The sequence below is a fragment of the Cuculus canorus genome, chromosome 3 (genome assembly GCF_017976375.1).
Source record: "Cuculus canorus isolate bCucCan1 chromosome 3, bCucCan1.pri, whole genome shotgun sequence".
NCBI lineage: Eukaryota > Metazoa > Chordata > Aves > Cuculiformes > Cuculidae > Cuculus > Cuculus canorus.
This window is the reverse complement of record NC_071403.1, coordinates 67,736,839-67,749,046: the sequence shown is the minus strand read 5'-3', so window position 1 is coordinate 67,749,046 and position 12,208 is coordinate 67,736,839. Positions and strand designations below refer to the sequence as shown.

At 54.1% G+C, this 12,208-nt stretch overlaps 1 protein-coding gene across 2 annotated transcripts; it reads right to left on the bottom strand.

Moving 5' to 3' along the window:
- Positions 1-63: 63 nt before the first annotated feature.
- On the bottom strand, positions 64-11,695 carry DNAJC27 (DnaJ heat shock protein family (Hsp40) member C27). Of its 2 annotated transcripts, none has more exons than XM_054062686.1 (7): positions 11,480-11,695; positions 9,312-9,394; positions 7,600-7,669; positions 6,570-6,734; positions 6,008-6,130; positions 5,322-5,482; positions 64-3,796 (listed from the first exon to the last, which is right to left on the bottom strand). In XM_054062686.1, exons 1-7 carry the CDS (start codon positions 11,555-11,557, stop codon positions 3,664-3,666), a joined length of 813 nt encoding a protein of 270 aa, XP_053918661.1. In that variant the 5' UTR covers positions 11,558-11,695; the 3' UTR covers positions 64-3,663. The 2 variants fall into 2 exon arrangements, with proteins under 2 accessions (XP_053918661.1, XP_009562058.1); XM_009563763.2 differs by having other exon boundaries at positions 71-3,796; positions 11,471-11,695.
- Positions 11,696-12,208: the final 513 nt, after the last annotated feature.

The window sequence follows — 12,208 nt, the reverse complement described above, 5'->3', positions numbered from 1 at the left end:
TTGAAACATTGAGGCTGCCCTAATCAACCCCCAACATCAAAGTTACCCAAATCACCTCAAAACATTTAGGTTGCCCAAATCGCCCCACACACACAACCTCACCACCAGCCCATTGAAACCTTTTCAGAAAGTTTTTCCTCTTCTTCTCCATGTTTCAGCCACCGCCTGCTCTCCCCTCGTATCCCTGTGTCGGGAAAACCAGCTGTGGTTCAGAGCTGATGGAGATGTGAGATCGTGCTGTGAGATCTGAATAGCCAGGAGAATCAGCCCATGGAGCTGCTCTATGGCTGAAGGCACCATGCTCCCGTGTGTCTTTGTTCCAGCAGCAATAACAAGAGGCCATCTCGGCTGCTTTGCCAGCACTAATTGCCCCTGTGCAGTAATTAATATCAAAATGAGAGCACCAAAGCCACAGCTTCCTAGAGGCTTCAGGTGTGCTCCAGGTTATCCCCATCCTGCTGCGGCAAGCCAGCGGCTTGGGCTGACCAGCGTTGGCCAGCACGGGACATGGACATAAGCCCTGGCCATCTGCGGTGGGATGTGTCTCAATGTCTCCTAGTTAGGAACAAGGGTCAGACAGGCACCTCGGATGGGAAGGTTAACTGGTCTAGAGGCCAGCAAAATTGGGTGGAAAGCCAGTAAAACTGGCCTGAAGGCCAGCAAAATAGGCCCAAAGGCCAGCAAAACTGGTCAAAGGCCAGCAAAATGGGCCTGAAGGTCACAAAAACTGGCCTGAAAGCCAGCAAAATAGTCCTTGAGGCCAGAAGAACGGGCCCGAAGGCCAAGAAAACTGATCCGGAAGGCAGCAAACTGAGCCTGAAGGCCAGCAAAGGGACACAGTACCAGTCTGTGCAGCCTCGCCTCAGGGGAGTGTAGGTTACCAGGGCCCTGCCTGGGCATGGGAAAGGGTGTGGGAGCCTGGAGCAGCAGCAAGGAGCAGAGCGTGGCTGTCTGCATGGATCCTGACATGAATGGGAGGTAGGCAGGGTGCAGGCAGGGCAGAGCCTCTAGGCACATCGAGAGAGATGTCCTCTTCCCAGAGATCTTCAGAGACAGCTCCTGGATGCAGAATCCAAAGTCCTTTTGTTTGGGATTCATATGATGGAGCCTTTGTCACAGGATGGACACTCCAACAGCAGGACACGAGACTTGCAGGTTAGGCAGTCTGGACAGTGGGAGCCTTGCTGGAGCTGATGGAGATGGGACAGAGGAAGCACACAACCGGGGCTGACCCGTGAGGACAAGGAGCAACAATGGAGCCATTCCTCTGCCTGTGATTCCCCTGACCAGAGCCAGGCTCCACTGCAGCTGGGTGCATCCCACATTGCATCTCCAGGGCTGCACTCTTGCCTCCATCCCTTATCCAGTAGTGTTGATTTGTTGATTCACAACCTCCATCATGCCCCTGGAGGGCAGCTCTTCCTCACCAGCCCCAGCCAGACCCGGCTGGAGAGGAAAGGAATGAGTCAAAGGGCGATTAAACATTAACAGGAGGAGGCGGCGGCAGGAGGACAGCTCACAGGACTCCCTCTGTTCCACAGGAGGAGTTTAATTCATAAAAATAACACAACCTAGGAGGTCACTGGCATTGCTAGACGTGACATGCGTGCATCATCGTCTCCAAACATCCGCAAACAGACAGGAAAAACCCAAAGACTGCAACCGGAGTCACCTGAAGTGCAAACAGGAGGGACTGTGCATGGCACAACAGCCCCACAGCTGCAGGAACTGAGGAAGCCTTTGACCACTCCAGGCACCAAGTTCTCACCCTCAAAGTGAACCGTGCCATTCATCAACAGATTATTTAGCCTCCTCAATGGAAGATAGATGCAGAGAAATAGGTTTGAAGCGAGAATTAAGTGGTTTCCCCTGCGGGACAAGTGGAGAGATTTCCAGTGAACTTCACAGCATTACAAAATGTGGGGAACCAGATCCCACCAGTGCAACTTGGCACAGCTCCAACACCTGCACTGCTCATCTCCTCATCTCCCCCAGCCCCGGGGAGAGGAAAAATGGAGTGATTTTAAACATTAACTTCTTGTAGCAACACCTCCCCTTGGTTATTTCTACACCAGAGGAGGAAAAAGTGCTTCCCACCAGGACAGCTTATTTCTTCTGCCTAGAGTAAGAATAAGAGTAAACCAATACTGGCTCTAAAGTCCCTTAGTGCAAAGGAGGGGGTTCTACTGTTGGTTTGTGATATATTTTGAATAGGAAACACAGAAAAGCTGCCTTGAAGTGAAAAAATAATACATATTGCACTAACCATAGAAGAAAACCCTTTCAGACCAGAATACCTGTGGGATAAGGATGCATAAGCACATGCTCAGTGGTTTTCATGTCGTAGCTGTGTCCCAACCTTCCCTGCCAAGCTCAAACAGCAGCAAGGGAATAAAACTGGGTCCTGGCAAATGAAAGGAGCCCAAGAAATCTCCCGTTTGGCCACTCTCAGAAGGCGGAACGCAGCCAGGAAGGCGGGGACCTCACTGCTTTCAGCACTTAAGGATGCAAGGAGGGCTCTGGGGTTCCTCTCCCCTCCTCAACACTCTGCCTCCTTAAGCTGAAAGAGGGGAGATTGAGATGAGATTTTGGGAAGAAATGTTTTCCTTTAAGGGTAGGGAGGCCCTGGCCCAGGTTGCCCAGAGAAGCGGTGGCTGCCCAATCCCTGGAGATGTTCAAGATGAGGTTGGATGGTCTTTGAGCAATCTGATCCAGTGGGAGGTGTCCCTGCCCACGGCAGGGGATTGTAACTGGATGGGCCTTGAGGTCCCTTCTGGCAGCCATCACCGCTCTGGCTCAGTACACACCTCCTGCCTGCAATCAGCCAGGGCCACCCATAGGAGACAGTGCCACCTTTCCAGAGCTCTGGGTGAGCCAGAGGGCTGGGAGAGAGAGGGCACACAGCTTGAGGGCCTGCAGCCTCAGGGACTCTTCTCAATGAGTGGAGCTCAGGGAGATGGAAGGAAGTGGTGGCAGGAGACTCAGTGCTTTAAGAAGATGGGTGCCTGGGGAGAGCCTGACTCCTAACAAGGTTTCACTCTTGGCACCACAACATCTTGGCAAGGACAAGGACACTCTGGGAGCCAGTTTCTCCTGGCAATACTGGAGAGGTTTCCTAAAGCAACCCCACCTTTTCCTCGCTGCCAATAGCGGCACTGCAGGGTGTCAGCTGGAAGAAGTGAGTTTTGCCTGGGGTGCTGAACCACCCTGGAACAGCCATCCAGATAACCCAAGACTGACAACCCACTGCCCTCCTGGGCATCCTCCACTCACAACACCAATGCTTTCAAGTGCAGTAGCTTTCAGGTCATATTCCGCTCCACCCTTGCTGTAAACACAGGTTAGAGCCACACATCCAAATCCCTCCACGCCTGGTAACTCCCAGGAGGTGAGATACAGCCAGGAAGGTGGGGACTTCACTGCTTTCAGCACTTAACACCAACCATGACTGTGGGACGATGATGCAGGGAGGGCTCTGAGGTCCCTCCTCCCTCCTCTTTCACCTTTCCAGCCCAGTCAGATGCAGTCCTGCTCCCACAGCTGGTGCTGGGAGCCTCTGTGTCCATGCCAGCGATAAGCGTGAGGAGGACAGGGGTGCCCCGTGGCTGCCTGGGAGCTAGCTGGGAGAAGGGGAAGGTTTCCATCTCCGAGTGGCTCTGTTCTCTATTTGATGTTCTTGAGAAGTGCGGTCCGGGCATTCACCACTGCTTTGAAGGCGTCCTCGCTGCCAGGAGCCACACACTTGTCGGGATGGAGCAGCACAGCCAGTTTCCGATAGGCTTTGTTCACTTCATCCCTAGGAGACAGGAGAAAAGTGAGGGGATCCACGTGAGCTGGCACAAGTGCAGTAGGGCCAGGAACTCCCCCTGTGTTCCACACCCCTGTGTAGACACTTTTGAACCCTTCCATCTCTGGTGCTAAGGATCTCCAGGCTCTGGAAGGTGATGCTATGGAAAAAGAGCTGCAGAAAAGCATCCAGGGCATTTCTTGGTGTGGCACATGCAAAGGAGGGGGAGAATCCCTCTCTCCACAAAGGACAGAGCCGGCATGAATGCTCCCACCATGCCAGATGTGTGCCTGCAACATGTGCAGTGCTGAGTCTCCGGCATCAGGAGAGCAGAAAGCTGGGAGATGGCATGCACACCCTGACTCAGCTCCGCATCAAACCGCCTACGCACTCGGGGCGAAGGCGTTGCACATCACTTGAGCCCTTTAAGCCTTGGGTGTCTGGTCCAAGGCAGACATCTTGGCTCCAGCTGCAGATGTAGGAAGGGGAGTCTGTGCTGGCAATCACAGCACCAGCTGCCCTGCAGAACTGCTGACCCCTCCCTCTGTGGGTCAGAATGGACTGGAGAATGGGTTTGGCTCAACACCTACATCCAACAGGAGGATGCAGGAGAAGGTATCCAAAATCTACTCTCCAGCCTCTTTGCACAAGGGAAGTCCTTGTGTTTCAGACAGATGAAAGCAAAGCATAGCTCTGGGAGCTTCTTTTGGCTGCCCGGGTCATACAGCAGAATTGGGAGATTCAATATCCAACCTCTTGCACCGGCCTAGAAGTCCTCTAAGGAAGGCAAATGAAAACTTGCTCAATCCCTTTAGCAGCCCTCCAGTAGGTAAAGGGGGCTCCAGGAAAGCTGAGGATGGCCTCTTGATCAGAGAGTGCAAGGATAGGACAAGGGAGAACGGTTTTAAGCCAAAAGAGATGAGATCTCAGGAAGAAATGTTTTGCTGTGACGGTGGGGAAGCTCTGTCCCAGGTTGCCCAGAGAAATGGTGGTTGCCCCACCCCTGCAGGTGTTGAAGGCCAGGTTGGATGGAGCTTTGAGCAACCGGATCCAGTGGGAGGTGTCCCTGCCCATGGCAGGGAGTTGGAACTGGATGGGCTTTAAGATCCCTTCTCACCCAAACTATTCTATGATTCTACGAACATCTTAAGCAGCCTTACAGCAGCCTAACAGCTTCTCCAGGCGTGAAGAGCAAGGAAAGTAAAGCTGGAGTTGGTCCAAACACGTCTGGCAAGTGAGTGACCAGAGACGGCTCAGCCTGGAGGCGGGATGCAGGGCCAGGCAGCCTACAGAGCTGAAGTTCTCACCTTCATCATTCCAGCCTTGCATCCAGCCCAGCTTTTCTGATAAAATGGAAAATTTGCTGCTTAGGACAGAGCCTTTCTTTTGTGTTGTCTTGATTTTGTGGTTTGATATTTGTGCCCAGCTGCTATATAAACCAAGGAAAGTTTATCAGCAGGTCACTAAAAGATGACAAAACCTGCCAGGTCAGAAAGAGTATGGATAGCCAGACAAATGCCATAGTTTCCCCCACCTTGTGGCTCCAGGTTTGACTCCTAGCATGTCCCAGCTGTCCTTGCTGTTGCGGATCCTGCGAATGGCATCTGCCTGCTCTTTGGTGAAGCCAACCCCCATGCTGGAAGGAGGACGCTTCCCGCCATTGTCACACAGGTCAATGATGGCAGAGTAAAACGTCTGTGGACGCAGAGAGGAGTTAGTGGGAAGGAATGGTGGCCAAAGGTGGTGGCAGCGGACTAGAGATCCCACCACATCTTGCAATGGGAGACGGAGCATTCTCACAACTGCTGAACATTCATCCTCCACTGCGTGGGCTGTGGGGAGCTGAGATGCCCCAGTACAGGGGGGAAACCAGTCCCTGCAAGGACCATGAGGAGCAGGCCAGGCCACACATTTACCTCAAACCCACTTCAGCTCAATGCCAGACCTGAATAGGTGACATGGGCATCTCTATATTGTGCTCCCAGTGCAGCACAAAGGATCACCAACTCTGAGTAACACAATGTCAGCGCCACCTCAGAACTAGGAGGACCAATACTGAGACTCAGCTACAGCTTTCCCACAGCAGCATTTCACTGGGAAGACACTGCTGGGGTAGAGGTCCACAGGTTTTGTGGGATCCAGGCATTTCAGGAGACATTCTGCCATCAAATCTCGGTTCAGTGTGGTGTCTGTGCCCTTCCCACCTTCATCACCCCTCACCTGAAACATCTCGTTGATCCCTTCTCCTGTTTGTGCCGATGTCTCAAAGTAAAGAAAGCCCCGGCTCTCTGCCCAGAGCCGCCCCTCACTTTCATCCACGCTGCGGTGCTTGGTGCTGTCAATCTAGAACAGAAGAAATGGAAGAGATCAGAGCTCAGCCAGAGTCTGCTGCAGCTGCTGGAGGAACACAGCTTCAGGGCTGATCATCTAACAGCAGGTAAGAAGCCTGTCTGGTTGTAGAGGCTGTTGGCTTATCCTGAAGGAATGGGGGCAGTGTGGAAAGCAAGCACAGAAAATGCAAGTGGAAAGGTGTTTGAGAGTTCATTTAGTCCAGAGACACCTCTACTGGATCCCTCTCCAATGATGTGTGGCCATCACCTTCTCCAAACCCCACTGAAATGCAGTTTCCAGTGCTCCTCACACAGATCTGTCTCTCAGAAAATCTTCCCTATGACTGAACAGCATTTCCTTTCCTGCAGCTCAACAACTTGGGCTAACAGTGGGAACACAACATGCCCCAAGATCTGGACATCAGTCAGTCTGGCCCCCCATCCCTGCCCACCTTGTTTGCACAGACGACAAAGACAACATTCTCCATGTTTCCGTGGGGTCCCAGCTCCTGCTTCATCTCAGCCAGCCATGCGTCCAGCGCATCAAAAGACTCCTTTTGTCCAACGTCGTAGACCAAAATGACACCCTGCGTGTCCTTGTAGAACTCGTTCCTCACCTGAGGGGACAAAGAACAGCTGGGGGAACCCAAATAATGACCTGACCACACTGCCCTGAGGCCCAGCACAGGAGCCCATAAAGGATGCATCACCACAAACACAAAAGCACAACGGCAGACAAGGTGTCAGACCAACTTCAGCAGAGACTGGAAGGTCTGGGAGTTGATCCAGAGACCTGTTTGCATGTGCATGTGTCCCTGGGTGTGAGGTAGCAAAGCAGAGCGAGCATCCAGGGCTACTGGACAAGCCTGCATGTCCAAGCTGAGGTCTTGGATGGATCCACAGAATGATTGTCTGTGCATGTCCTAGCAGCTTGAGCAGTGCTGCAGACTTCAGGGCTTGTACACTGAATGCAAGCAACTGGGAAGGCCGAGGATTCCCAGGACAGCTGCTGGAAGAAGGTCAGCTACAGGATAGTTATTCTCCATCAGCCAGGATGAGGCCACTGGTCTGTTTGTGCCAGCGCTGGCTCACTCTGTCTGTGTTGATCTGCACAGCCAGACGTGTGTATCTGTACAGATGTCTTGTATAGGCCTGTGCATGCCTACCAGGGATATGAAGAGCACAGATGTGGAGCAGCCTCAGCACTACCAGACTCCAGGATTCGGTAACCCCTAGCAGCAAGGAGTTACTCATAGTGAAGCAGCAAGGGTTTCCAGCGCTGGTCTGCATCAGGTGTCTGTGGCAGGAAAGAAGGGCACGTATTGTGCATCAGGAGCTCCTAAGAAACCTATTTTCAAGTTTCCCACCATTAAACTCAATTTCAGGCATATCTGAGGAAAGCTGATGGGTGTGGAATGCTTCCAAGACAGGTTGGCTGAGCACAGTGCTGTGGTACACTGTCTGCAGATGGGCCTGCCTTACCTCGTAGAAGAATGGGTGTCCTGCCATATCAAAGATGTTCACCTTGATCTCGCGGTCTCTGAGCTGCACTCTGAAAAAGAAATAGAAAAAGCTTGAGAAGGCTCTGGCTGAGCCCCTGCACAGGTTGTGCTCCACAGGAACAGCCCTTGCCCCTGTCAGCCCTTGCAGGGAAAGAGCAGGGGACAGAAAAATCATAGAATCACAGAATGGCTTGGGTCTGAAGGGACCTCAAAGCCCATCCAGTTCCAATCCCCACTGGACACCTCCCACTGGATCAGGTTGCTCAAAGCCACATCCAACCTGGCCTTCAGCATCTCCAGGGATGGGGCAGCCACCACTTATCTGGGCCAGGGCCTCGCCACCCTCACAGGAAAACATTTCTTCCCAAGATCTCACCTCAGTCTCCCCTCTTGTAGCTTCAAACTGTTCCCCCTCGTCCTATTGCTACAGACCCTAATAGAAAGCCACTCTTCAACTTTCTTACCAATCCCTTTTCAGTATTGGGAGGCTGCTCTAAGGTCTACCGGCAGCCTTCTCTTCTCCAGGCTGAACAACCACAACTCTCTCAGGCTGTTCTCATACAGGAGGTGCTCCAGGCCCTGGATCATCTTCGTGGCCTCCTCCAGACTCACTCCAACAGCTCCATGTCCTTCCTGTGCTGAGGACTCCAAAGCTGAATTCAGGGCTCCATGTGAGGTCAAATCAGTAACAAGTTCTGGGTTACAGGCTTTAATGGCCAGAAAGCTGCCCCTAGAGCTGGTCAGACAAGGAGGACAGCACCAGCTCTGGATGCCTGGAGAAGAGAAGGCTCAGGGGAGACCTCAGAGCACCACTACATGTGAGGGACTGACTGGCTGGGAAGCAGCTCTGCAGAGAAGGACCTGGAAGTCTTGGTGAGCAACAAGCACACCATTAGCCAGCACTATGCCCTCACAGCCAAGAGAATCCTTAGGTGCATGGAGAAGAGTGTAACCAACTGGGTGAGAGAGGTTCTCCCCTCCTCTGCTCTGCCCTAGGGAGTTCCCATCTGGAGTCCAGTTCCGAGCTTCCCAGCTCCAGAATGACAAGGAACCAGTGGAGAGAGGCCTGCAGAGTCCCTGAAGATGAGGAAAGGACTGGAAGATCTCTCTTAGGAGGAAAGGTTGAGAGATGTGGGTCTGTTCAGCCTGGAGAGGGGTTCCCATCAATGCTGATCAATATCTGATGGGCAAGGGGCAGGAAGATGGGGGCAGACTGCTCAGTGGTAACCAGTGACAGGACAAGGGGCACCGGGCACAAACTGGAGCCTGGGAAGTTCCACCTGGACATGAGGAAAAACTTTCCCACATGGGTGATGGAGCACTGGAACCTGCTGTTAAGGGAGGCTGTGGAGTCTCCTTCTCCGGAGAGACCCAACCCTACCTGGATGCACTCCTGTGTAACTGCTGAAGGTGACCCTGCTTTAGCAGGAGGTTGGACTGGATGAGCTCCAGAGGTTCCAAGCCTAACCATTCTGAGATTCTGTGCAATTGAGGAGACTTGGCATATCCAAGCAAACCTGGCTCATGGCAGTGTGGTCGCTCAGGAGCAGCAGGAGCTGGGATGCCCCACTGCGCATCTTCCCTCTAACCTTGTGGACAGCGATCCCCCCGGCAGAGCCATTCTGTGTCCGCATCCACACAGCTCACCCCATTCTCCCGGTGCTCACAGGTTCATCCTGCAAAGGTACTTACTTTGTGACACCGTAGTCGATACCGATTGTCGCCAGATATTTGGGGACGAACCTTTTCTCACAGTAACGCTTTATAATGCAGCTCTGGAAGAAAGGAAAAGGGAGTCTCAGCAGGATGGCACAATACACCATTATATTTCCACTAACAGGGAATTTACCAACAGCCTCTAGCCAGTTAGAAGGCTGCAGAGACATCAACTCTGCCCTAACACCCTAAACTATCAGGAGGTGCAAAAAGAATCACCGTTTTTGTTGTAAACTGAGATACTTATTTTAGACTCATCTTCTATTAACTGCGTTCATGTCATTTACCATTTTAAAGTGCAAAATTTGCTCCCTTCCTTATGCTAATGGTTTTGGTTTCACTGTTTATTCTTTTTCATAATATGCTGCTAAATTAAAGATGGAAAAAAGCAAGTTTGAGTGATTTTTTTGTTCCAGTTGAAAAGGGGACATAAAGCAGCATAAACTACAGCAATGTCACCTGAGGATTTGGGCAGGGGATCACCAGAGAACAGACAGCTCGGCAGAGGTTCCAAAAATTCCATAATGTAAACAAAAGCCTTGAAGATGAGGAAGGTTGTGGGCATCCTTCTGTGACAGATAACACTGAGCTGAGGGCCAGGATTAAACAAGACCCATACAAAACAACTTGAGAGGTTGCAGAACTCGACACTGGGCAGGCATTAAGGTTGGAAAACCCCTCTAAGCTCATCCAGTCCAACCAGCAGCCCAACCCCACTGTGACAACTAAATCATGTCCCCAAGCACCACAGCCACACAGTTTTTTAACCCCTCCAGGGATGGGGACTTCATCACTGCCCTGAGCAGCCTCTGCCAGGACTCCACCACTCTGTCAGGAAAGAAATTGGTCCCAATATCCAACTTAAACCTCCTTGGTGCAACTTGAGGCCACTTCCTCTTATCCTATCCCTTGTCCCTTGGGAGAAGAGACCAGCACCGGCCTCACTCCAACTTCCCTTCGAGGAGCTGCAGAAAGCAATGAGGTCTCCCCACAGCCTCCTCTTCTCCACACTAAACAGTCCCAGGGCCCTCAACTGCTCCCAGAACCCCTGGGCTCCAGACCAGGGGTTCCCTTCTTCAGAGGCGCTCCAGCCCCTCAATGTCTTTTTTGGAGTGATGGGCCCAGAATTGAACCCAGAATTCAAGGTGCAGCCTCACTAGCGTCAAGCGCAGGGAGGCAATCCCTTCCTTGCTCCTGCTGCCCACACCATGGCTGACCATTCCCCTGCCCCCAAGCCCCGCCCCTCACCGCGCAACCAATCAAGACCTCGCAAACTGCTCCTGGCCCCGCCCCCTCCATTTCCCCGACTCCTGATTGGCTCCCGCCGGCAACCCGCGCTCAGCCACACCCCCCTCAGATGTCAATAACCCCCTCGCCCCACCCCTAAACACGCAGCCAATCAGCACAGTGCAACTCGCGCTCAGCCCCGCCCCCAAGATGTCAACCATCCACTCGCCCCGCCCTCCTGCCTCGCAGCCACCTCCTGATTGGCTCCCGCCGCCAACCCCTGCTCAACCCCGCCCCGTCTGTCAATCATCCCCTCGCCCCACCATTAAGCCTCTCTGCGGCGCAGCCAATCAGCACAAGGCAAACCGCAGTCAGCCCCGCCACATTCGGCTGTCAATCATCCTGAGGCCCCACCCCTCTGCTGCGCAACCAATCACCACCCCGCAGTACACGCTTAGCCCCATCTGTCAATCACCCTTGCCCCCCCCCTCCCGTTGGAGACGACTCCTGATTGGCTCCCGTCGGCAACCCGCGCACAGCCCCGCCCCTCAGGTGTCACTAATCCCTCACACCCTAAGCCCCACCCCCTGCGACACAGCCAATCAGAACCGCGCAGACCCCTCTTAGCCCCGCCCCCTCAGCGTCGAGAAGCCCATCGCCCCACTCCCAAACTCCGCCCCTCAGCCACGCAGCCAATCAACACAGCGCAATCCGCGCGCAGCCCCGCCCCACTACTTGTCACTCATCCAGGCGCCCCGCCCCCTTCCCGCAGCCACCTCCTGATTGGTTGCCGCAGGCGGGCAAGGAGCCAGTCCGCGGCCCGCCCAGCGGCGCGCGGCGTGCCCCCGCCTTCCCATTGGCTGCTACCCCTCCCGCCAGCCCGCGCCCGCCAATGGCAGCGCCCTCACCTTGCCCACCTCCGCGTTGCCCATGGAGATCACTTTAATCCGCAGGGACTTGCGCGTTTCCTTGCGTTTCGGCGCATTCGCCTCCATGGCAGCGCGAGCTGGGTGTAAAAGAAGGAGGGAAAGGAGCGATGCGGGATGGAGTTATGGAAGTGAGGTGGGGGGGGAGGGAGCGAGGGAGCGCGCGCAGCGGGGCCAGCGCAGCGCCGGAAGCCTCAGATCTCGCGAGAGTTCGCCACCCGCACGAGCTTCGCTCAGCGAGGAGATCTCGCGAGATTTGGCGAGAGCGTTAGAAGTGGTACCGGCCCGCAGGGGGCGCCAGTGCGGGGGGGAGGGTAGCTGGTGGGGTGGGGGATAGGGATAGGGAACAGGGGTAGAGACAAGGACAGACATAGGGATAGGGACAGGGACAGGAGACCGGGGTAGGGACAGGACACAGGGATGGGGACAGTGACAGGGATAGGGGGTGAAGATAGGGACAAGAGACGGGGACAGAAGACGGGGAGAGGAGACGGATAGGGGTTAGGAATAAGGATGGAGGATGGGGATGGGGACAGGGATATGGATGGGGATAGGATAGGGACAGGGATAGGGGACAGGGGACAGGGTCAGACCCTGGGTTGGGCAGTGAGGGGGTTGAGGGAGTAGGGGACAGGGGTGAGCAATGAGGGAGGTGACGAGGTAGGGGACAGAGGACAGGCTCTGAGGGTCGGCAGGGCTCGAGGGGGGAGGGGACCAGCC

Excerpts from the sequence above, each read along its gene's own strand:
- DNAJC27 (XM_009563763.2), bottom strand. The coding sequence starts at position 11,557 with ATGGAGGCGAATGCGCCGAAACGCAAGGAAACGCGCAAGTCCCTGCGG. Across the intron at positions 6,131-6,569 it reads TTGTCGTCTGTGCAAACAAG|ATTGACAGCACCAAGCACCG; the intron begins GTGGGCAGGGAT and ends CTTCTGTTCTAG. Across the intron at positions 5,483-6,007 it reads GGATCAACGAGATGTTTCAG|ACGTTTTACTCTGCCATCAT; the intron begins GTGAGGGGTGAT and ends CTGCGTCCACAG.